This window comes from Passer domesticus, chromosome 2 (genome assembly GCF_036417665.1).
Source record: "Passer domesticus isolate bPasDom1 chromosome 2, bPasDom1.hap1, whole genome shotgun sequence".
In the NCBI taxonomy this organism is placed as follows: Eukaryota; Metazoa; Chordata; class Aves; order Passeriformes; family Passeridae; genus Passer; species Passer domesticus.
This window is the reverse complement of record NC_087475.1, coordinates 67,173,627-67,197,431: the sequence shown is the minus strand read 5'-3', so window position 1 is coordinate 67,197,431 and position 23,805 is coordinate 67,173,627. Positions and strand designations below refer to the sequence as shown.

The window sequence follows — 23,805 nt, the reverse complement described above, 5'->3', positions numbered from 1 at the left end:
CTGGCTATTCCACAAGATGCCCCCAGTTGTCCCCTGTTGCTTGGCAGCTTTGAAAAAATCATTGCTTATGCCAAACCAAAAAGATAATTAAAAGCAGTTCAAACTGAGATTTCATTCTCTATTCACTTGATGAGTAAATGTCTCTTACAATTTTAAGCTATTAAAGCTCTGAGGAGTTTTATTTAAAAGAAGTTTCTGAGATTCAACATTTAATGGAAAAACCAAATCCACTAGAACAACTGATTTGGGAGAGGCAATCAGCCTTAACTACTTAAAATGAGTTTTATTTTCAGTATCATCCAGCTGAATTCAAAACCCTGTATAAAGCTTTGCTGCTTCCAGTGGGAGCACACTACAGTCTTCTGCCTTGCTTTCTCTAGTTACACTCACTTACCTCTGATAATTTCAGACCCATGTGTGCTCATTTCTACCTATGTGTAAAGTACTGTGTCCTGCCCTCAAGTCCCCAAAGACCTCAGATTTCAAGGATTCAGTCCTATGGAAGAAGCTTCATTCCCTCCCCAGCAGCTTTGCCAAGCAAAATCACCTGCTTGTAGCAGGTAGTCTGACCTGCTTCAGAAGTTTCTTGGGGTAAAACATAAGAGAAAGTACTTATTAAAATTTAAGAAAAATGTGATGTGCACCTTGTATACTGTCAACCACTGACATCAGGAAAAGAGTCTCTAAATTTATATATAAAAATCTAAGTTGTTCTCAGAGCATTACTGCCTTCATTCAGTACAATGGGTATATTTTCACCTACTGGTAATTGTATTAGTTTCTAAATCTAATTGAGTCTGGACAGTCTGGCCCCATGAACTGGAGCACAGTACTGGGACATAGATTCAGAAGAGATTAAGTCAATACCTCCTCCAGGACTGAACAAATTAGTTTCAAGCTTAAAGAGAAATGGAGGGGGAAAGAGGCAGAATACATGGTACATCACTGATTTAATATTACATAATACTGCTGTCCCTGAAGATCCTCCCAGTTTCAGTTCCAAAATTCACATCTAAGAAACTGAATTGCATCTTCAACACAGGAAAGAATCCTTCTAGAGGTAGAGACCTGAATTCTTCTTGAATAACTCAAAGAGCACTAAAGCTAAAAAAAAAAAACAAAGTCATTGCCTTAGACTTACTTTCTACAGAAGAAGAATCACAAGAAACAATTCCAGACTAACTAGGTTGAATATTCAAAAATATTTGTTTCTTGCCACTCACTAGAAGCAACAGCAAAGTGTATGGCTTAAAAAATTTCAAAGTATTGAACACAAAATATTTCACAGTTTACTGCAGTTTCAGAAAAGAATCTGGTTTCATAAAAACTTAATTAGAAAAGCAAGGTACAAAATAGGGCTGTCACAACAATTTCTTACACTATCAGTAATTTTTTACTTATTTTGCCAGTATCAATTGCCTTTTGAAGGGTTTGAAAGACCTTGCCTCCTATAAATGCCAGAATTAGTTTCAGAGAAGAACACAGCTAATGACAGAATATTTATGTAGTTTGTCCTCTCAGCATTCATCATTCACATAAGCATCTTCTTCTACACAACAGCTTGGCAAAAGATTGTTGAATAGGAAACTAAGTGGAAAGAAACAAGTAATCAAGGACACACTTGCACTAAATCTCAGGTAGCTGCTCAAACTTGAGTTTGAGTAAGTTATTATTCTTTGGTTCATTAACTCAACTTTTTCAAAACAGGCACTGCCAAGGTTTTCCACGTGTTTGTGTAAGAATTCAAGGCCCAACATGCAAACACATAATTATATAAAAATACTTACATTAAAAAGGAAATCTTTAAGTTCTCATATGCTACACAGCAGAATTAAGAATTTTTCCTACGAATAGTATAATTTAATTTCTCAGGAAGGAAATTTGTTACAAGAAATTGTGAAAGGAAAATGTTGGTTTTTTTCTTTAGATGATACTTAAGATTCTCCTAAATAGCTAGAAATTCTTAGTCCTCTTGTAACAACTAATTATAGAAGGAAAAACAGAACAGAACAGAAACAACCCAGCAAATCCAACATCCATTATGCTTTTTTAAAGGATCATTACATCATACTACTTAGGAGAAAGGAAACACACACTTGGCCAACACAAAAAACCCATTACTAACAGTAAGAGCTTCAGGGAGTATAAATAAAATCATCCCAGTGAACACAACAGTTTGACAAGACACCATAAAAATCTTCAAACCATCAATCTTGTTTGGTTCAGACAGAGTCATAAGGCAGGGGAAGCAGAACAGAGAAAGTTCAGGATGGCTACTGTTTGAAAGCATCATAAAAAGTTTAAAGGTTTGAGCTGTTCATTAAGGACTTAATTGGTCCCAAGGATTGTGTTTTACTGACCAGTGGAAACTCTTCTCCATGACCACCAGTAATGTCATGCCTGTCTCCACAAAACAGCTGAACAGCATCATCAGAGAAATCTGCAAGTACTTTTCCAAACTCTTTTCCATGAAACAACTAAGCAAAAAAAACCCAAAAACTCTCCACAAGATCATACAGCTGAGGATGTTCCCATTCACTTTTTTCTTCCCCTTCCCCAATAGCCAGTAAAACACAAATCAGAACTTAACTGGATAATAAGCTGTTCTTAGTTACATTGCATATTTAAACAAAGGCCAGATGTAGAGGAAAAGGATCCTTATTCTAGAAATGGAGAGGTCTGAATGACCACACCATCACCTTTCCACTGAGAAACACTTCCTCACACAATACAAAACTCCACCTTGAAGTAGAAATTACTCTTCCTTAAGAAAGGCTTCTGACAGTACATAAACTCTCCAATGAGTATCTGGCTATCTTTAAAGACACTAAGATCAACTTATGTGATATTTAACACATTCTAAAGCAGGTATGCAAGTTTTCAGTCTCATTCACCTAATAACAACTCTTATTTTGCACAGCACACAAGCCTCTCCAAAAGATGCAGAAGATGGCGTCTTCTCGTCTCAATTTTCAAAATCAGTCTGCAGTTCCTGTGGGATGCCAGCTGGCAACCATGGAAACTCCTATTGTGAGAAGCTTTTGGAGACAGAGCAACATAGTTGTCAGCCTCAGCTTAATAAGAACTGACCCTAGACAAATGAATGAACACACACTGCTTTCAGTCAGGAATGGGCTCCTGTTCACTCCTTCACAGAGAACTTTATCTGAGTAACAATTAAAATTGTTAGTCAATGTCATAACTTGACAATGAAACAGCCTATTCTGAAGCACAAGAGTTCAAGGACCTCACCTCTAACACCAGGATAACACCAATTGCCAGCAAATTTTCTATCCTAGAACAAATGATTTTAAACCATTTTTTTTATGCTTTTCTCAAAATACAGTCCAATTTGTAGTGGAAATCCACTTTTCTCAAGAGTAATCAAAAGAATTTCCCAAGGCCCCCAAATCCTATCACAACTTGCTGAAACACTCGATTTTCATTCATTGATATTTTTTGTTTGTTTTTCAGACTATCATGTCTTCAAGAAGGGGCCTTTTACTCAGTATTAAGAAAAAAATTAATCTTTTTAATTCTTTCCCAAAATCAGTTTCAAAACACAAAAGGCAGAAATTATATATTTTCCAGAGGGAAAAAAATATTTTGATTAAATATACTGCAGGCGAGAAGGAGGGTAAGTGAGGTGCATTACAAGCTGGAGAGGTGCTCTTTGGGGTTTTTTAAATGTCTCTTTGTAGCTATATAACAGACAGGTGGTCTGTCAGAATTACCCAGACAGGGCCTAAAATTCATGTCTAAAATAAGCAGCACAGGTATTTTCTGATGGGTATAGCCTTCTAGCATTCACATTTGAAGCACCTTAGGAAAGAACAGCTCATGCAGTGTGAACACAATGGGTTTCAGGACCCCAGATGATTGTCCAGTATTAAAGTACCACCTCAAGAGATGTTGCTTCCCTGTTAAAATGTTTATGTGAACTCCAGAAGTCATTTTACCTAATGTTTTCTTACAGTTAGTCAAGATCTGCACAGCTACACCTCACAGAGAATTCACCATTGTTCTCTGCTCAGTCAACATCACCCATGTGCCTGTGGCTGACAGGGAGCTCCAAAGCCTTCAACAAAAGGGAGAAGATAAAGTTACTGTGCTGAAATACAGAAGATAAGTTGCACTCAAAAGTTTTCCTGGTTTTGAAAATTGTGGACAATAAGTACCATTTTGAGTGGATTGTAGCTACAACTTCACAAATACAAGAACATGCATAATCTTAAGTCACCCTTAAAATTAAATGCATCATCTTTAGTAAGATTGCTGATGTGAATCAAACTTGCAGGCACACACAAAACCAGTCACTGCACATAAATTTTAGTTTGGTTAACATTCCTTTGGTCTAGGTTGTTGTACAATATACACTACTCAAATGCTGAGATGAGAATGTTATTCTGTGAATGTTATTCTATCTTCATTTATGTAGGTGTTTCTGTACCAAGGACAATCCAGGTCTAGAGAAAGACATTTGAGATGTTTAATATATCCTAAAAAACAGTACCTTTGGCCAAAAATTTACTGTACAATACAGATGTTATTCAAATGTTTTTCACTGGTTAAGAACAAAACTATAAAAATCACATGCTCATTTTAGGTCTAGGTGCAAACAGTTGCTTTTGGTTCCTTAAGAGAGTATTTTTTTAGAACAGTGGTATTCTTTTTTAAAAACTACCATATCATGTGCCCTGAGAATAAGAAGTCCACAGGAGAGGGTGGTTTTTGCATCATAGCATAGTCAGTTTTTAGTGGGTTTCCACTCAAAAACAAAAGCATATTACATTCAATGAAGAAGCTCCAAGCTTTCCAGCACTGTGATGTTCCCTTCCTTGAGGTCACAATTCTTTAATAGCTATTTTAATGGCTTAAAATACGGCTATTGAGAGACATCCTATGCCTCACACTGCACCTTCTGTAAGGTATATGTCTTTAAGTAACTGTGGCTGTATTTCATACCTGTAAAGGTAATTTGATTTGCAATAAAATATTTATGAGGAAATAAACCCCAACAGATAGTGACTTTTATTCTGGTATCTCTGGCACTGACCATTTACCTGTCTGGAGTCAAATCAACAGCATAATGCATAAACTGAAAAATAATTTGCATGATTGCATCTTGTTAAGCTAAACAAACCACCTGTTCAAATAAGTAGGCCCTATTATAAACCAGATGTTTGTTCTGCCAAAAGCACACAGAGGATGTACAAGGTAACAAAGCACTGCTGTCCAACCTTTAGTCTTTGTCAAAACATGCAAACTGTAAATACCCTGCACAAATATACACATCATAATACTCCTAAAAATGGCACTGTTTCACAATATTGCTGTTCAATGTGACCTTGATTAGTTTTCTCCCATTTCAGTCATTGGTGTTATTCTAGAAGGGCACCAAGCAAACAGAAACCAGAGAATAGCTTGCAACAAAGCAACTGGGCTCTATCTCCACACGCAGCTTGTATCCTCAGTGTCTGCACTGTGTCCACACACTGCCTTTTAGAAGGCCATTTTTTAATGTACACCAAACAGAAAATGCCACCTTCTGTTAAGGAAAGCTTAGAAATCAAACTGGAACAGTGCAGCTACAGTAAAGCAAGACACATTTCAATCATGAGAAAGTGTTTCTTTTCTGCATAAGTATATGATAATATTAAAGACCAACGCTGACAATATCTCTTAATGAACTTAAACATCAGGTTAACCTAAAAAAATGCGTAGTGCTCATAGTAAGAGCATGCCCTCATTATCTGTATTCCTACAGGCAGCCATTACACCTACTCATTCTATTTTCATTTTCCTTACATAGCAAGGTTGGCAAGCAAAATGCCTCAAGATCTCCCCCTGGAAAGCTTTTGAATTTGGTCTGTGCTCATAAGACTGTTAAACGCTTCTGAGAGTCCTATCATCTTCTAATGCATCACTGTGCTACAGGGAAGTAATTCTATCTCTTTCTCTAGAGTAAAAAGACCCTTGTACTAGTGGAAATTAAGTGTATTTATAAAAGTGTTGACAAACTATCCCAGACACGGTGTGAAACCTATCCAGCTATGAGGAGTCATTAATAATTAAACTGCAAAAGTATACTAAATGCAGGCCATTGGTGTGCTTTATAATCAGATTGCAGTTGCATATTGTGTCCTTTTTAATACAAATGAAATTATATTCTTAGGCTTCTGAGACCTTGAATTCAAAATACAGATTCTGATGGGCTATAAGAAAATGCAAATAAGCTACTAGTTACCCAGTTTTAGTAAGGAAAATATTTTTTTTTTTAATAAAACTAAAGTAATGTATGAAATCCTAAGTCAATACTCACCCAATACTGGAAAACACCAAGTTTTAGTCCCTGAACTGCCAATACCCAATGAGACAGACCGGTTAAATTTGTTGGGGTTTGCTTTTTTTGAGGATTGCTTTATTGTGGTTTTTTTTGTGTTTAGTTTACTTTCTCTTTTTTGGTTTGGTTTTCCCCCAACACCTTTCTTTTGCTATTCCATAATTAAAAAGTTGAAATGGCTAACACAACACACCTACTTAATCAAGTCCTGGAGTTCTAAGAAACACTGACAAAGCATCACATGCACCAAAACTTACTAAATTTTTCCAAAACCAGGAAGGAATTTTTGCAATACAGAATCAACTGGATGTCAAAGGAGAGCTTTCTTCCTAGCAATTAAACTTTCCTGAGGTTCTGATTGTCTAAGTACTACCTCTTCCATCAAGACAAGCTCTTTACATTATCACCAAATTTTACAGGCCAAAATTTAAACTCCTCTTAACTGAACAAAACGTTTATTAACATATTTTAGAGATACAGATCAAAACATCACAATGAACAAGGCTATTTGTATTTATGTACTTACAAGTATTTAAATATTTACAAGTATTATTTTTCCATGTGTAGTGTCAGCATGGGACAACCACCTAACTTGGATGACCAGTTAAATCTCTGACTCCTGCTTTCTTTTATTAGCCTGAGGCATCTAATGATAGTATCCAACAACAATACACATACCACACTGTCCACCTGCACTAACAATACAGGGGACTCATTATTGCTTCAGAAGAGCAATTCCAGTGTTGGCCTCATAAAATAACTCAGAAGAGAGGACATTACAGAATAGCCTGTCTCCAAGTTATATTCCCAAAGAATGATCCCAGGAGAGCTTTATTCTCTTATCCTTACAGTAAATTACTTCTTCTTGACTCAGAGCTTTAAGATTTTATTGCTTTTTAAGTTAGTGATGAAAGATTTAATCCCAGATTTGTTAGATTTAGCCCCTCAACACAGGCTTTTCCAGAACCTTCAGAACTCCAGCAGGAGTCACAGTAGAAGTTTCCAACTACAAATAGTACTGGAAAAAATGTTGGCTTTACCATGGATTTCCTCCCAGTAATAATTCACAGCTTGAATTTAGCAATAAAGAAAAATCTATCATCGTGTCCCCAGCGCCATCTGGGAGATCAGGCTTTTGGCAAAGAAAAATGGAGCAGCAATTGCCTAGCAGCACAGGAAATCAATGACTTCCCCACTCAGGGCTGAGCAACAGGCTGCTCCTGCTGAGCACAGAGTCATTCATTTCCCTTCCTGCCAGCAAAGCTGCTCTGTACACGGAGAAAGCAAAGTCTCTGTTACACCTGCAGGACACACACACACCCCTTCCTCTAAACCTTGATCTTACCAAGGGGGTTAGACAGCGAGCTACACAATTCCATGTGTATATCCAAAAGGGGAAGGAGTGTAGAGATGGTGGTCTCTTGGGAGAGCTTCTAGATATGAGGGTTTCAGGCTACAAGGTAGGTAACAAAACCACCACTGATTTAAGCTCAAGTCAAAGCTCATGAGTTGACAAAGGATTCAACTGAACTATGCCAACATAAGGGCCAAGAAAATCTGGTCATCCCTTTTGCCCCAGTAGTAGGATAATACTCGGCAATTTCAGGAATTAGAGTTCCAAAACAGGTGTAACGGGGTTTTGTTTTTTTGGTTTTTGTTTTTTTCTTTTTTGTTCTAAGTACGATCATTAAAGAGGAGTTTTAAATACAAAAAGATAAAAGTGAAGCACATTATCCAGGAGACAACATTGGCATCCTTCCAGGCTGCATTTCTTCAGAGCTAAAGCACAAGTTTATTTACATACAAAATACAAAGCATATGCATTCCCTTTTTACTGAGAGGGTTTGCAGGAACTGGAATAATCATTCAAGACCTTCTGTCAATGTCATAATAGAGACCACCACTGACCTCTGTAGCTTTAAAATCTCAACTCCTTCCTCAAATTTACCAGTCTTAGTGCTCCCTGGACCATGAGACAAGGTAAGAAAGAGCAGGAGTTGAGAGTTTTCCCCGACACACATTTCAGCTTTGCTGCAGACAAAAAGAATTTCACATCCACCTTTTCCTCCAGGTCAAAGTTCCCAATAAAGTCACAGAAAGGAGATCATTACAGGCACGTACACAGTCATCAAGAACTGCACTACTGTGTGCAACTGGTGTCAGAGGTTACTGATACAAAAGAGCAGACAGAAGGGACTCCTGGTCAAGCCAGACTTACCCCTGATTTGAGCCAGTGTTCTGAGTAAGCAGCTTGTCCTTTAAACAGCCCTCTCTGAGATCAGAGTACTACTGTAGCTGTTTCTGGAGCTATGCCTGCACGTCAGCCCCAGCAACTGCAGATATGGTAGGACATCACCAGATATTGCTGAGCATTGATTTACCTGTATCAGGCAGATTTGGAAGAATCTCACAACAGCAATGCTGTTTGCTGCATATCATTGAACCTAGAATCTGTAAAAACACAGCTGTATTACAGCAGAAATATCATGGTCTCTAGCAGCTTCTAGCTTCTCAGGGAGACTTCTTCAGTTTCATAAGTTACATCTGTAAATGCAAATATATGCCTTATTTCTCTAGAGTCACCATTGCTCTAAATCAATTCAGGTCACGCTGAAATTAGCCTTGCCCTTCAGCAGGTTAAGAGCTTCTCCCATTTTGCTATAATTAATACATGTCCATAGAAAAATTACAAATAAAGTGAAAGACAAAAAAAGAAGGAGGATTATTCTGTAATTTTTTTTTGTGTCCCTCTATCCCCAAGTTCAATAAGAAGCCTCTCAAAAATCTCATTCTGCTGCAATTTAATAAGTCAGCAAAAAAGAGACTGCTTGAAGGTATTTCACAGAAGAAATAACATGAAACCTACAAGAGACTCCTCAATAAATGTGAGTACCACACATAATCCTACCTGTATTCCTGCAATAGGGGAAAAAGCTCATTCATTTTCTAAACTTGCACCTTCTTCATTGTCCATTTTAGGTGCAATAAGATTCATCATTTAGTCACTCTGGAGAGCAGTAGGTCTGCATTTATCATGGTGAAATGTGTCCTCACTGTTTGTTCTTACCGTTTACGGAAAGCCAAGTGAAATGACTCATAAAACTGCTGCAAGGAAAAGCTGAAACAAGTTAACAGAATGAGCTTAAGTGACATCCTTCATCCTACGTTTCCAGCGTGCAGAGCCAAAACCACATCACACTTTCAACAGAACAGATTTAGAGCTATTATTTATCACAAATGGCAAGACCCTCACCAAGGCCAAGTAATGTTTCATGGTTCCTGAGCTGCTCACAGATCTTAAGTACACTACAGGCAGTAGAAGATCTGGCTGTACATTCTAGAGCAAATGGGACTCTGCTCTGCTAATGTACTATTCTTTTCCTTTTGGAAAATTATATTTTCTTCATGCTGAGAATGGTGATCATGAAAATTCTTACCTGTTTTCCATCTAATGTGTACAAGCGTTTAACCACCCCTGAATCCAGCTTGATGGCATCGGTTATATCAGTAAGAACCTGTTCAAAGGAATGTGCTGTCTTCTTGTTGAGCAGAATCCGGACTGCCTTGCGTGGCTTCACTCCGCTCCTGATGATAGTGACCAGTTTAGGCCTAATGAAATCCTTATTCTCTTTTGTATCTGGAGTACCTCCTTTAGCAGTGGCAAGAGATGGCACTGAACGAGAAGTAGAAGTTGTCTTAACATTCACTGACCAGTTTGGGTTTACATTCTTTGTGTACTCCAGTTTCTTGAAGGGTTCTATGGAACCACATACATAACTTTCCCCTGTGGAAACAAAAGCAAAAGTCCAGCAAGTCAGATTGGAGAGGGAAGAAAAATATAAAATCAAACAATTCTCAAATTATTAAATAGTATTCTTATCATACCTGATCTACAGTGCATAAATAATGATCTCTTCCCTCCTCACATGCTACTGACTACAAAATGAGTGATCTTTTAAAGAACACTCTTCAGCTAACTGTTTGAGAAATGCCATTACAAAAATCCTTGAAAGCAGCAGTTTTCTTATCAGAAAACACTATTTGCAGTGAGGACCACTGCTGTCAGTAAACACAGTAAACAGTGTTTGTATTTCACCAGCAGCCCAGCCTCAGTACATTATCACAGCACTCCCCCAGCCTTCATGCTTAAGTGGCCCAGTCCCAAGAAAACATCAGCCCCAAATACATCAGAGGAAATACTATGAAATATTACCAAAAATATAGGTTACAAATAATGTTTTATTAAAAGGTGGATGAAAGTGTCATGGGAATTTGGTAACATTGGATTTTTTTAAAGCTTTAGGCATCATAAACCCAGGATATGTGTAGACAAGAAACCGCCCTGTATTATTTACTGACTAGATATATAATATGTGGGGAAATGAAGACAAAGAGTAGTAATTACAGACTTCTCATCACAACAAATTTACCATACTTAAAAGAAAAATAGTGACTATTAGCTCCTCTTTTTGTTGGAGCATTATCTACAGTAAAATATTTTTGCAAATACCACACCCACACAACTTCTGGGAGACTAGAAATCAGCCAGAAAACCCAGCACCATGCAGATTAGCACCTGAATCCAGTCCAGCTGAAGACTGCTGTGTAAGGGGCACCTGCTTGGGTGCTCCCAAGCTCTCCCTTGCGCTTGACTCTGTGGCTGTGCTGGCAGTAGCATTGGATGAGTTGGATCAGCTCAGTGACTTGACTGAACATATCAAAGACGCTACTAATTTTGCAACATCAAGCTGATCCAGTTCATCCTCTGTCTGGGGAAAAACAAACAAATAAGCCAAACAAAAACCAAAAAAAAATCAAAGAAACCAATACTGGATCCAGCAAGATCACACCTTCTGCCAGCCTACAGCTGAATCACAAATAATGCAAGATCCTATTCTGAACAATACCACAGAGACATCTGAGATGTTTTAGTTCTTCTGGGTTCAAGAGTTCACTGTATGCTAACAGCACAGAGGCCTTCATGTCAGAAATTTAGCCCAGGGTAACAAAACCAGAACAAAACTCAGTGATGCACCTCTCATGCCAAAAAACTTGTAAGAACCAAAGATATTCCTAATGACTCTTACCCCTAAGGAAAGGGGACTCACAGTTCAATCATTAAAAGAAAATTAAGTATTAAAAATTAATTTCTGAACAGAAATTTTAAGGTTTCAATGCATCCAACCCAATTCCAGAGACATTATAGCAGACAAGGAATAGATACACAGTCACCACATCTAAAAATGGAGGTAGAAAACGCCAGGACTTGAGGCTTGGATAAAAGTAGGCTCTTCCTTTTAGCCACTGCACATATACAAAGTAGATAGATATGTATCTGGAAATATCAGACTAGAAAGGCTCAGCTACAGTAACGAGTGGCCAAACAGTGCAGGTGCTCTTTTATCCATGTCCCTGTCCAATTGTTCTAGTATTAGCTACTCAGTTACTGCCAGGTCAGAATGCACCCCCGAACCACATTCACAAAATTAGCAAGCTTTAAGGAAAAAAAAAATAAATCCTACTATGATTAAGACTGCTCTCAATAAATAAATACCTGCACTATAAGATAAATTGCATAAATCTCTTCTAAAAATTTTTAAGCATAATTTATTTTTCTCAACATTTGTGCTTGCTGTAAGATGTAAAATCCATCAGCAACCTCTCATTTTGTTTTTTTTGGAGGGGAGATATAAATCTGGATTTTCAGGTTCAGTCTTATTAGGGAAATTGTTCACTTCAGTTGCAGAAAATAACATTTATTTAAAACCAAGTCTTCAAATTAAAACTCACTTCTCAAAGGGTAGGCTCATAAATAAATGTCGATACACAGTGTACTCAGAAGATTTACATTTAATTTATTAAGAACTCTTTTGGTTCCCCTTTTTGAAAGGACAGTGTTCCACATGATTTTTATTATCAGCTACATTTAAAGGTCAGATGGATTCCTTGTTGCATTTAACTGCACATCAGCTCTTCATTACAAAACTAAATTTATATGAATGATGATTAAAAAAAGGACAGTAGAATCACTGAAGGTTTGGAATTGTTTGAACATAAGCATTTTTTCCCTTTCCTCCTTTCCAACAACATCATATTACATCACTAACATATTTATACCAAATAATTTTTTTCCTATCAAGAGGCTCATATTTATCTACAGAACACCTTGGAGGTAGAGCATCCAAGGCCTTGAAAGATGAAGTATCTTTAGTAAGAACTATTTTATATAGGTTAACAGAAATACAGACACTTCTCCCATAATGCTGTTGTTTAAAACTATTTTAGATGTTAGCTAGGGACTGCCACTTTCATGCATGCTGGTCCTAAGGGTCAGGCCTGTAAGAATGAAAATCTTTAGCACCTCTGGTGTCTGTATGCAGAGGAACCTCAAATAAAAGGACAAAAGGTCTTCACCTAGATTTTCATTCACTTCTTTTTCACCAGTACCTCCAGGAAAGACGACTGTAAAGAAGTTTCACAAGGGGCATGACTTAAAAGTCCAATAAATCCATCTCCTGCTTTAGCTCTTGCTTCCTCATCATCAGCTTTGAGTAATTGGCAGCTGGAAGAAAGCAACAATCTCCAGACACTAGATTCCTAACAGAACAAGTGTTGAAAAGGATTCTTTGAAGAAACTGGATTAAGCAAAGGGCACAGACAACACAGCCTATTTAACAGTGTCAATTTGATTGCAGCTCCCCAGGAGAGGGGAGCAAGTGTTTCACAGCGCAGTCAGCTGTCACTAATGGAATTTTGACTCTTGAGTACAGTATCAATAGCCATTATGAAAAGAAAAGGGGAACACCCAGTTGCTTTGGGAGATCTAACATCTAGGAAAAAAAGTGATTGCTACCCCTTAGAAAGCATCCCTTTCCTGAGAGCCTCTTCAGAGCAACAGTGAAAATTAAATACATACCACCGGAACCTTTCAAAAAAGATGCACAGCATTTGTTGGTCAGTTTCAAACCAGTAATCCTACAATTTAATCTGTATAAATGCTCAACACTTCTGGGAAATGCCATGTAGAATAAAATAAATCTTAACATTGAGAAATTAATCATAAAGCTAATCATGTAGAAGGGCAGACCCCAAAACATTGTTTATGCTTAAAAGAAAAGAAAGAAAGAAAGAAAAAAACAACCTACTACCTATCTGTTAAAATTCAATGCAACTGATCTATCAGAGACTTGCAACACTGGAGGATCGTTCTTATGGGTCATGACAAAATTTCAAGACTTGCTTCACTTATTAAATATTTGTAGAAATAATGTCTCTGTGTACAAAGCGGTTGCTAAGGAGACACTGAATCACTGCATATAAGTACTGGAACTTTCCTGATGCAAGTGTCTCCCTGTTTCCCACATTGGTATTAGCAGTTTGTTTTCTTCAGTTTCCTGGTATTCTCCCTGTAAGAATGACCAAGGTATCATCTCTTAAAAGCCTTTTTTTTGTGTTGCTTTTCTGTGCTTAAGGTGACTTCACCTAAAATGGCTTCATGAGGAAGCCAGTTATCTTAGGTGGAAACCCTGGAGAAGAAAGAGAGAACCTGTTTGAATCACACAAGGAGAGAGGGAACATCAACCCCTCTTAATGGAAGTCAGGATTTGCCAATTTATGGAAAATAGTGTTGGTTCCTTGGAGTACAGTAGGAATGTTAATTCATTAATTAGCAGCAATTTATTAGGGTCCATTTCCCCAACAGGTAGGACAAGAAATATGTTAAGAGGATGGGGAGAGACTAGCATCCCCAGCACTCTATGCCTGATCATACATGCCTCTCTTCATTTCTACCCTTTGGTTTTATACATACAAAAGGCAGAATCTCAATCTCTCAGGAGAAAGGACAAAAAAATCTGATTGTGTCTCACTACACAGAGAAGACTGCAAAAGGAAGATGACCTGAATCAAATAAATTACTGATACCTGATAGTTCCCAAATGTGTTAGTTAATAGAACAATAACCTACTTTAACTACATGGCTGCTGCCTTGTCTTCCTGCAGGGTCTGGAAAAAAATGCAACAGTGACAAAGAGATGGAGCATCTACAGGAAATAAATCTGACCTACACATGTTCACCTCGCAATCAGATGCACCAGAAACTTCAAATCAGATCTTCTCTGACCTTGGAAAGGACTTCTTTCACAAACTTACCTTCTTCTAAGTTCACACTAAAAAGGTTTTTTTTTCCTCATCAAAAATACTTCCTCTTCCTCTGCCCCCTCGAATTTCTACAATCTTGTTACAAGTAAGATAGACACTGTACACACTTTAAAAAAAGCCCACCAAAAATAATGTAAAGCACCTAGAATAAGAAACCACATAGACTTCCAAGAAGCTGTTAAGCAAGACACAAAGATGATCAACAGGCTAGTGGATGAACAAAATAATCAAATAAACAGTGCCAGAACAACCCTCCACTATTTTATGCAACAGGATCATTCAGCTGTTTGTTTATTAAACAATATAAGGATTGCAGCTATTTCTGCCACAGGATTCAGTCCAAGTTTCCCTAAATTTGATAGCCCTGGATCAAGTCCATGGTAAATATCCAGTGTAAATTTAATCCTACAAACAAATGTCCACATAGATTCAGCTCTACAAACATTTAAACAGATACTTTACTATTATTATTTTGATAGCACATTACAGATGCACATGAATCTTCCCAGCCCATCAATTCCCAGCTGCTGAGGTAGGCATGATCTGGAAGAAAGAAACCATTAGCTCTAGAGAGCATCAGAGACCACATCAATCAATTCCTACAGTCTGGCCTGGCTGGGCTCCTCACCAACAACACCTGAGTGGTTGGCAGAGCCAAGAGGGCAGCAGGAATACTGGGAAGGAGAGCGAAAAGCTGAGATATGAGAAATGAGGTGACAGTAGGAATAGCAAGAGCCATGTACAAAACAAGTCAGGAGCACTTGCAGCCCATCACTTCAGCAAGGAGACACTGCCTTTTGAACCCTGCACTGGCAGGCAGCTTCTTTGCTGCTCTGAGCACAAACTGCCTGCCTCCATCACGAGAGTCCTCGTGTGACCCAGCATTTCCTCTGCCCTGCAGCAAGGTTCACATCTCCCAAGAGTTATTAGCTGGCTACAGCTATTACTGGATTTTAAAACTGGCATATCTGCATCCTTTCAAACTGCTCCTTCAACAAGGTTTGTGGCTCTGAGGTAATCCCTGAGAAGCATTCATTTTTCTTTTTGAGATTATTCTTTAAAATTGTTTTTGCCATTTATGCCTACACAAAACATGCAGACACAGACAGAAGTCTTTAGAATTGTTTGGCAGTGCACCCAATATTGACATGTGACAAAATTGTTTCCCAGTATGCTCTCAGCCTTGTGGTCTGGGGCTTTCAGCTGGTTTTTGACTGCTAGCTCTCAGCTGCAGGGTTAACTTTGTGGTAGGCATTGTAGAAACCTAAAACAATCAATTCTGATTCATATCCAAGACTCCAAGGTAATATTATAGTAAAAATTAATGAGAAAGGGATGCAGTTCCGGCTACAGATGATTCTGTGGTCTTTGTTCCACATAGCAGGACCCCAGGAGTAAAAACTGTAAATATTCTTTGGTTTAGAGTTACCTTGCAATGTTCATTGTTTATTTTGGGGGTAAGGCCTCTCCACCTTCAGCTGTAAGGTTGATACAGTTTTGGAGAAGCAAAGTCCTTTCCTGAAACTTCCTTTACAGCTAAAAAGCTTAGCCTTCAAGAGCAACTTAATCTTTATTGTTTCTACATGCTTTGATTGCATGTCATGTCTAGGAAATAAAGTCATGTCACATTCAGAGTCCATTCCTTAAACGTAAGAGGGTCCTAGCATCAGGGCTGACAAAAATGAGGAACTTGAATCCATTGCATTATTTCCTTCATGTAGGGTGGCAGAAGTTACAGACCACGTGAAACTTTTTGTAACAGTACATACCCCTTGTTATCAAATTCCAACAAATATCACATGTGTAAGTTTAAGGAAAAAAAAAACAAAAAAAAACCAAAAAAAAACTAAACAAAAAGACGGTGGGCAAAAATGGGGAGGACAAACAAAAAATCCAAAATCAATCAAACAAAAAACCCACAAAACCCCCACCCCCAGGGATGTCACTTACTTTCAAATAAAGAGAAAACATGTCCATGCATCTCAAAATAATCTACATCACCCGCATACAGCCATGCCAGCTCTGAACTGTATGCAGAACGAAACTAAATATAACTGAAGCAAAACAGCTCTTTTACAATCTTTTTCCTTTGGGACTATATTTCATGCAGTTCTGTGTATTTAGCTCTGGGATGAAAGACAGTGCCTGCTGTCTTATTTCCCCCAAGAGCCCCTCTGTCTTTATGTATCACATGTGAAGGTAAGAGTACAGGAACTTCCTCACAGGCACAAAGGCAAAAACCAATTCTAAAAATCAAGGCTTTATACATTTGCTTTACATTGTAATCACCAAATCAATGTCCACCCAGTCACATAAATTCATAAGAGTCTCCATAAATTAATTAGTGAATTCACACAGGAAGGGAATAGTCTCACCATGAAGAAAGCAATGCTTCATATTTCAGTAGTTGGAGCACAAATGTCATTTGGCAAGAGGGAAAAATCAAGTGATTTTCCAGCTATTTAAACACAAAGCACAGCTTCAAGCTAATTAATGCTGTACCAGACAAGCCAAACTCTAATAAATTTGTATAGTAAAGAGTGGAAGGGCTTATGCAAAAACCATCATTGAGCTAATAATATATGAACCCGTGCTCCACTGTGAAGTTCTGTGAGTGAAACAACCCACCCTGCAGTTTTATACAAATAAACAGAAGCCCCTTTTCAGATAGAATGAGGATGTAGCTCTCTTTTTCCACACAAAGACTGACTTCTGTAAATCCCACAGTCCTAATGGGACAAGAAAACAAGACTGTCCTCCTTGAACTATACCAGGAAGGGAAGATGTATTCATTGAAAGGGTAAGGAATGAAGACACATAGGACGAAAAGAAATCCCAAATGCCTTCTTTAAAATAAACCTAGGCTCTTGCACTGTCATTCATTTTGACTGACTGATTAATAGCTTGTATTATTCTGCACTAGCATGCCAAAATAAACCAATCTTACAGGTTGCTGGATTTAATTTTGAATTCAGTTCTTTATTTTCAAAAGCGGTTCTGACTGGCTGCAAAAGGACTGTGCAAATCAACATTAACATCAATGAAACTTGCTTCTTGTTGAGCATACCAATCAAATAAGCAAATGCACAAAGACTGCTTTTAAACAGACGTTGATTAATATTGGTCTTTCCTCCCAGAAATTGATTTTCTCTGGCAATTAAATACTGTCCTGACAAATGTAGTTTTAACTGTGCCCTGAAATTGATAACATTGCTCCTCAGACCAGTTTCCTTTCCATTTCACTACACCTCTGGTCCTAACCCCAAACCTGTTACTTACACAGACAATCCCGCCCCTTCAATTTTCTTCATGTTGCATCTTCATGTTGCCCCCTACTTTCCTTTTTATACAAGGAAGATTACCAAGAATATTAGGTTCTCAATACTTAAAAAGCTTTCCTCTGCCATGACACAAAAAGGAGACAACCCAATGGTGGCTGAACACCTGCTATGCAAAGCTGTGCTCCTCTTTCAGGAGCCACATTTGGTATTACCCTTTTATTCTTTTCTTGCCGTATTAGCCTTCTTCTGATCCTCTCATTACATCCTGTTACTGCAAGTTCTCTCACCTGGTGCTAAAAATGAAAATCACATAGAAATTACAATCTCTGTTACAACTCTAAATTGGCTGTCTGGTGGCTATCTATTGGCTATCTATCCATTCTTTACTGGTTTGTCCATGGCACACTGGGGCCAGGGATAGGATGGAAGCAAAAATTAATGAATTGTTCTACCTTAATTTTCTTGGAACACAATCAAGCACCTGCATTTAAACTTCACAGATAAGAAACACTCATTTATGGCCATGTGATAGTCAATGCCTTCATACTCTGTACATTCTGACGTTTTACACTAGAAACCCATTGCAATCCAGAAGCACATCATGTTGGAAAAGCTAATTTAGCTATTCGTAAAACTTGTGAAAAGTACTATTAATTTTTAAGTTTAATATTCAAATTGATTAATGCTGACAGCTTCTTTTGGCAATATAACTATCACTGAAGGAGTGATAAATTTGTTGTCAGTGGGCAAATTAATGACTGGCATGTCTGACATTTGACAGTGACCAAGAATTGTCAGTTCTGACCAAACCACTGGTGATGGTTTATACTGCAGGAACATGAGCCTTATTTAACAGACAACCTAAGATCTCTACAGCTACCTGAAAGAAGGTTGTAGCAAGGTGGGTGTTGGTCCTCTCCTCACAAGTAACAAGACAAGAGGAAAGGCCTCAAGTAGTGCCAGAGCAGGAACAGACTGGGTGTTAGGAAAAATTTCTTCATGGAAAGGGCTGTCAAGCACTGGATCAGGCCATGCCTGTGGGTTTTTAAGATGTGCAGACGTGGGACATGATTTAGAGGTGGCTTTAGCAGTTCTGGGTTAATGGCTGGACTCGATGTAAGAGGTCCTTTTCAAACTTATCAATTCTACAACCGGGGAAAAGAGATATGCTACAGAGGAAAAAAGGTTTACAATCTACCCCAACTGAATCACTGCTACAGTATTACTCTTTTAACAGGTTGCCAACACTTATGCCATGCAGTGAGAGGCCAGTATTTTACTTAAGACATATTTACCTGTGGAGAAGAGGTAGAGCTCTTCATCAGGCTTCAGAGATTAACAAAAACAGAAACATCTGAACTGAATTTCACATAGGTTTCATTAGCACCACAGAACTTTATAAGTTTAACATACTAAACTCTCATTGGGTTGACCTTGCATCTTTATAAAAAGAAGGATTAGATGCAATCTTCAGGATCTAGGACCATCAAGACTATGTTGAAAGGAAAAGATCAGATATCAACACTATGTTGAAAGGAAGATCAGACACATTCAACAAGAGGGAAATAAGTAGCAAGACAAGAATATTTCAAGGTGTCATTTAAGATATTCACAATTCTAGTCAGACCATTGAAAATCCTTCCTTCACCAATAAGAATACCATTACCTCTTTTTGAAAGACTTAAAAGATAGACAAAGGCTGACTCAACTTTACACCTCCAGATCTTACTGCTCACCTTCTACTAGCTGATCCAAGGAGGAAATCTTCTTGGAGCCATCAATTGTGTAGATTGTTCTCACTCCCTGGGGCAGGTTCACATTGTCGGACAGAGTTCGGGTCAGGTCAGCCAGGAGAGCTTCGAAGGACCTAAAGCGGTCAGGGGAGATGGCGTATACAATCCCTTTGAAATACCGGTCTCCATTGCGATAGAAACGAACTTTCTTGGCCTTCTTCTCAGAACTCAGGGTCTGTAGAGTGCGGGTTCGGTAAAAGCTGCAGTGGGCACTGTGGGTAGGGCTGGGTAAACCATTCACCCGGGACCCTCTGCCATATCGCTGAGCTTTATCACGCTCATCAAAATGCTCCAGCTCCATATCTCTCCCAAGGGACATCTTGAAGTTCAACCTAAGGAATGCACAAGAGGACAGAAAAAGCTTAAGAAACTTAAAAGTTTTCAGGGAGCTCAATTTAAGACTTCTTGTTCTATATATTGCTCTTACAGAGGACTACTTCCTAGGTTGAGAAAAAAGTTTGAATAAAACCACGCTACATTCACATGGGCATTTCACACATAAGCCTCTTGCCATGCTTTAAGAACTACATTTAAGTTAGACAGCCTAATAACATCACTCATGAACCCAAATCCTAACAATAAGCAAACACTGAGAAGTGTTTGTTCAAATGCAGCATCTCGGAAAATGAGGTGACCAAGTTGACCTAATGGAAAAAAGGAATAAATGCATCAGCTTTCTACTTTTTCTCATGTTATATTCAGGTGCTATTTGAGTCCCATCTACCTTCTTGAGTGTTTGCCCCCACTAAACTCTTGGTTCCAGCTGAGATCTCAAGAGGTGTTGTTTCAGAAGGGCTGCCACTTGCCAACAACTAAGCAATTAAGAAATTTTCAGAGGAATAGATCTGGCAGGTTGGCAATGAGAATCAGGACTATCACACATAGTGGGTCTATTCCAAGTTTAAAAACTACCTGCATATTCCAATCATTGGTTTCCTCATAGACCAAGCATTGTAATAAATTATTTCAGTTGCCCTTGCACAAATACTTTACACACTCTGAACCAATTGAAGGGCTCAAATTGCACAACATTTAAGAAGAAATATATTAGGAGACAGTGTTTTTCAATGAGCAAGCTACTTCAGGGCTCTATGTCTTGCAAGATGTATTATTAATATCCTAAGCCTAATATTCAAATTGATTAAGTCCAACAGCTTCTTTTACCATCACCAAAGGAGTGAAAAATCAGTGCCATTGAGCAAATAAGCAAAGGGTGTCTCCCATGTTTGACTGCGAGAAATACCCGTCAGCCCTGACCAAAACAGTCCCAGTTGTTCAATACAGTTTACATAAACAGAAGCTCACATGCTCTGAAATAAAATCAAGGAGGCAAATACTTCTGTTACATTTTGGCAACCAACACAAGACTAAATAATACAAAGAGCATATTAATCTTCACAAACAGAAGACACAAAAACACATCCCATTTCAGTGAAATGAACAAGAACATTTGCTGTGGCATTTCACTCTATAGGTTAAAAAAATAGAATAATCAGAAGACCATTAGGTTCAAAACATATTCATTTTTATTTAGGAGCCACCTAGATTTGCAGTTGTCTGCAGAATAGTAAAGCACTGAAAGTTTATTTATAGCACAGATACATAAACCTAATTTAGAAGTGGCCTCTCTCATTGATTTCCAATAAAAAGACAAAAACCAGCAAGCACTAGCTTTGTTTCAACCACTCATAATGATGTGACCATTAAGAAAAAAGATGCATTCAAACCAGCTGTAGAACAGTGGGAGGAAATAGAGGAAAACTTACAGATGCTCCTTGACTTGCAGAAGTTTGTATTAAACCAATGATTATACAGCTGGACCCTGATGCTGCAAAGCTGTAGGTGATGTGCTCAGCAGCTTCTCAGAGCAGTCCATGTGCTGGACCAGCACAAGCAGCTAAGGCAAATGTGGGGCCCTAGTGGAAATTATTGACCCTGCTTTGGTTACAGCTCACAGCTGACTTTGTTACACTGACACGGGATCATATGCTTATGTATAAATGCAGGATTTACACTGGTAAATCCTTCAGAAGTACCTACACATAGTACAGTGTATGTGTTTTCTTATGTATATAAAAAAAGACTAATCTCTGCTTTTCCCATGGTCACTACATCCCATTTCAGTGAAATTAACAAGAACATTTGCTGTGGCATTTCACTCTATAGGTTAAATGCAAAATACAGCTTAGTGGCCACATCTTAGGATTGAGAACACACCACCACTGCTTCCATGTTAAAAAAAAAGGTCAGTTATTTTAATTCACATCCCATTCCAGTGAGAACCTGTTATTCAGATTTAAACAATCCCAGAATGCACAATTCAGAAACTATATCTCTGAAGCAATTCCTGTGCCAAGAAAAATGGATTTTTCTTTAGTCTGCTGTTACCTTTGCTTAAACAATCTCTAATACACACCCCTCAAAAAAAAAAAAAGTTTAGATGAATATATATTCTTTCAGCTTTAGTGATTTTGGATGAGGGCAAGAAGAAGTGCGAGTCACTGTCCTTTCTTCCAAACATTTATGCTTTTATCAAAAATGTCTGTAATTCCTTAAAACCGAAATAGAGCTCCCCTTTAGCTCCACAATCCCGGTATGTAGAGAAAAGCGTGTCTAAACCACAAGGTCAGAGCAGACAAAGAAATCCTAAACAATTTGATCTGATGTTTCCATTTGTGTGTATAAATATATAGTCTTATGCAGGCAGATACGGAAAAACGAACAGACACGCCCCTGAAAAACCACCATGCCAACACTTCACACCCTAACATCTGTTAAAGAATTATTTATAATACAGGTGTGGGTGAGCATTTCCATGAAAAAAAAATCAGGCATGCTGATTTAAAAAAAAAAAAAAAAAAAAAAAAAAAAAAAAAAAAAACACCACGCCGCGATGTGAGTGGGACCCAGCTCAGATCATACGTGGACTAAGCAGCAGGATGACCACTAGTCACCGGGGGAGGGCGGCGGGTTTGGTGGGGGAACACGGACACATGCGGCAGCGGGTTCACTGATGAAAAGATGGGGTTTATTCTGCTGGGGCAGGGGAACCGCGTGTGAAACACGCCCATTCCTCCGGAGGTGCCACCAGGCACCTCATCCCCCCGCGGGGCAGCGCCGGGGCAGCGCCGCGCCCGCTCCCGGGGCCGGACCGCGCTCCCCAGCCCGGCGCTCGCTCCGCAGCCGCGGAGCCGCCGCAGCGCCGGGCGGAGGCCGCCGCCCCACACAATGGGCACAGGTGCATCGCTCCGCGACCGCGCCCCGGCAGCCCCGCACGCCGCAGCCCCGCGCAGGACAAGGCAGGGCAGGGCAGGCACGACCCCGGCCCCGGAGCTTACCTGCTCTCCGCAGCCTGGCGGGCTCCTCCTCACTCAGACCTGCCGGCCGGGCGCGGAGGGAAGGCGGCGGCTCGGAATGGGAAGCGGCCAAAGAGCGGCGGCTCCCGCCCTCCCCCCGCGACCACCCGGCTGTAGGCGCAGAGGTTGCCGCAGAAAGCGGCTCTGCTGCCTTTGTTACGCCTCCCCTGGCTGTAGCGCGCTGCTGGGGAGCCCGGGCTGCAGCTGCTTCGCCTTTCTTCTGCTGCTGCCGGTTGCAGTGATTTGCATTAGCCCGGCCCTCATTGAAATGCGGCTCTTCACACCAGCCTCTCCCAGGCGCTCTCCAGAGGGCGGCGCCGCCGCCGCTGTCTCCCCCTCTCCCCCTCTCTCCCTCCCGTTGCGGGCCCGCTCTTCCATCGGCGCTGCGGGAATGCCGCCGCCGGAGCCGCTCCGGGCAGCCAGCCCGGGTGCCAGCCCAGCCCAGCCCTGCTGGGACCGTCGGGCACGATCCCGGCGGGATCTGCCCGGGGCACATCCCGGGCGCACCGCGGGTCGCTGCCCGCCCCGGGCAGCCCCGGCCGGTGAGACGTGCCCGATCCGGAGCTGCCTGTGCCCGGGGCAGAGCTGTGCCTGGCGTGGGGGCATCTGGCCCGAGTCCGAAAAACGCCTTGGGAAGTAATTGTAGCAAATGGGTATGTTGGTATTTCTAGGAGATTCGCCCGGGAGCGAGGTACTGAAATCTCACCGAGTCCCCAAAGCGCCATTTGGGTGCTTTGGTTGGGTGCTGAAGGTGGGATTGATCCGGAATTTAGGTATTAAAAGCAGTGTAGCTTTTACCATGCTTATTCATACCACTCGCTTAGTTACAGCTGACCTTGGAGGTGACTAAATTCCACAGATGCTACAGTTTT

The 23,805-nt window shown here is 39.8% G+C and overlaps 1 protein-coding gene across 4 annotated transcripts in view; it reads right to left on the bottom strand.

Annotated features, from left to right (window-relative positions):
- DCLK1 (doublecortin like kinase 1) overlaps positions 1–23,251 on the bottom strand; it is a 231,016-nt gene extending 207,765 nt beyond the window's left edge. For all 4 annotated transcript variants that reach the window (XM_064409005.1, XM_064409004.1, XM_064409008.1 and 1 more), the window contains exons 1-3: positions 22,916–23,251; positions 19,521–19,909; positions 9,781–10,127 (exon numbers count right to left, since the gene is read on the bottom strand). In XM_064409005.1, the coding sequence (XP_064265075.1) occupies positions 9,781–10,127; positions 19,521–19,896 (723 nt within the window). In that variant the 5' untranslated portion in view covers positions 19,897–19,909; positions 22,916–23,251. The remainder of the gene's footprint in view (positions 1–9,780; positions 10,128–19,520; positions 19,910–22,915) is intronic.
- Positions 23,252–23,805: the final 554 nt, after the last annotated feature.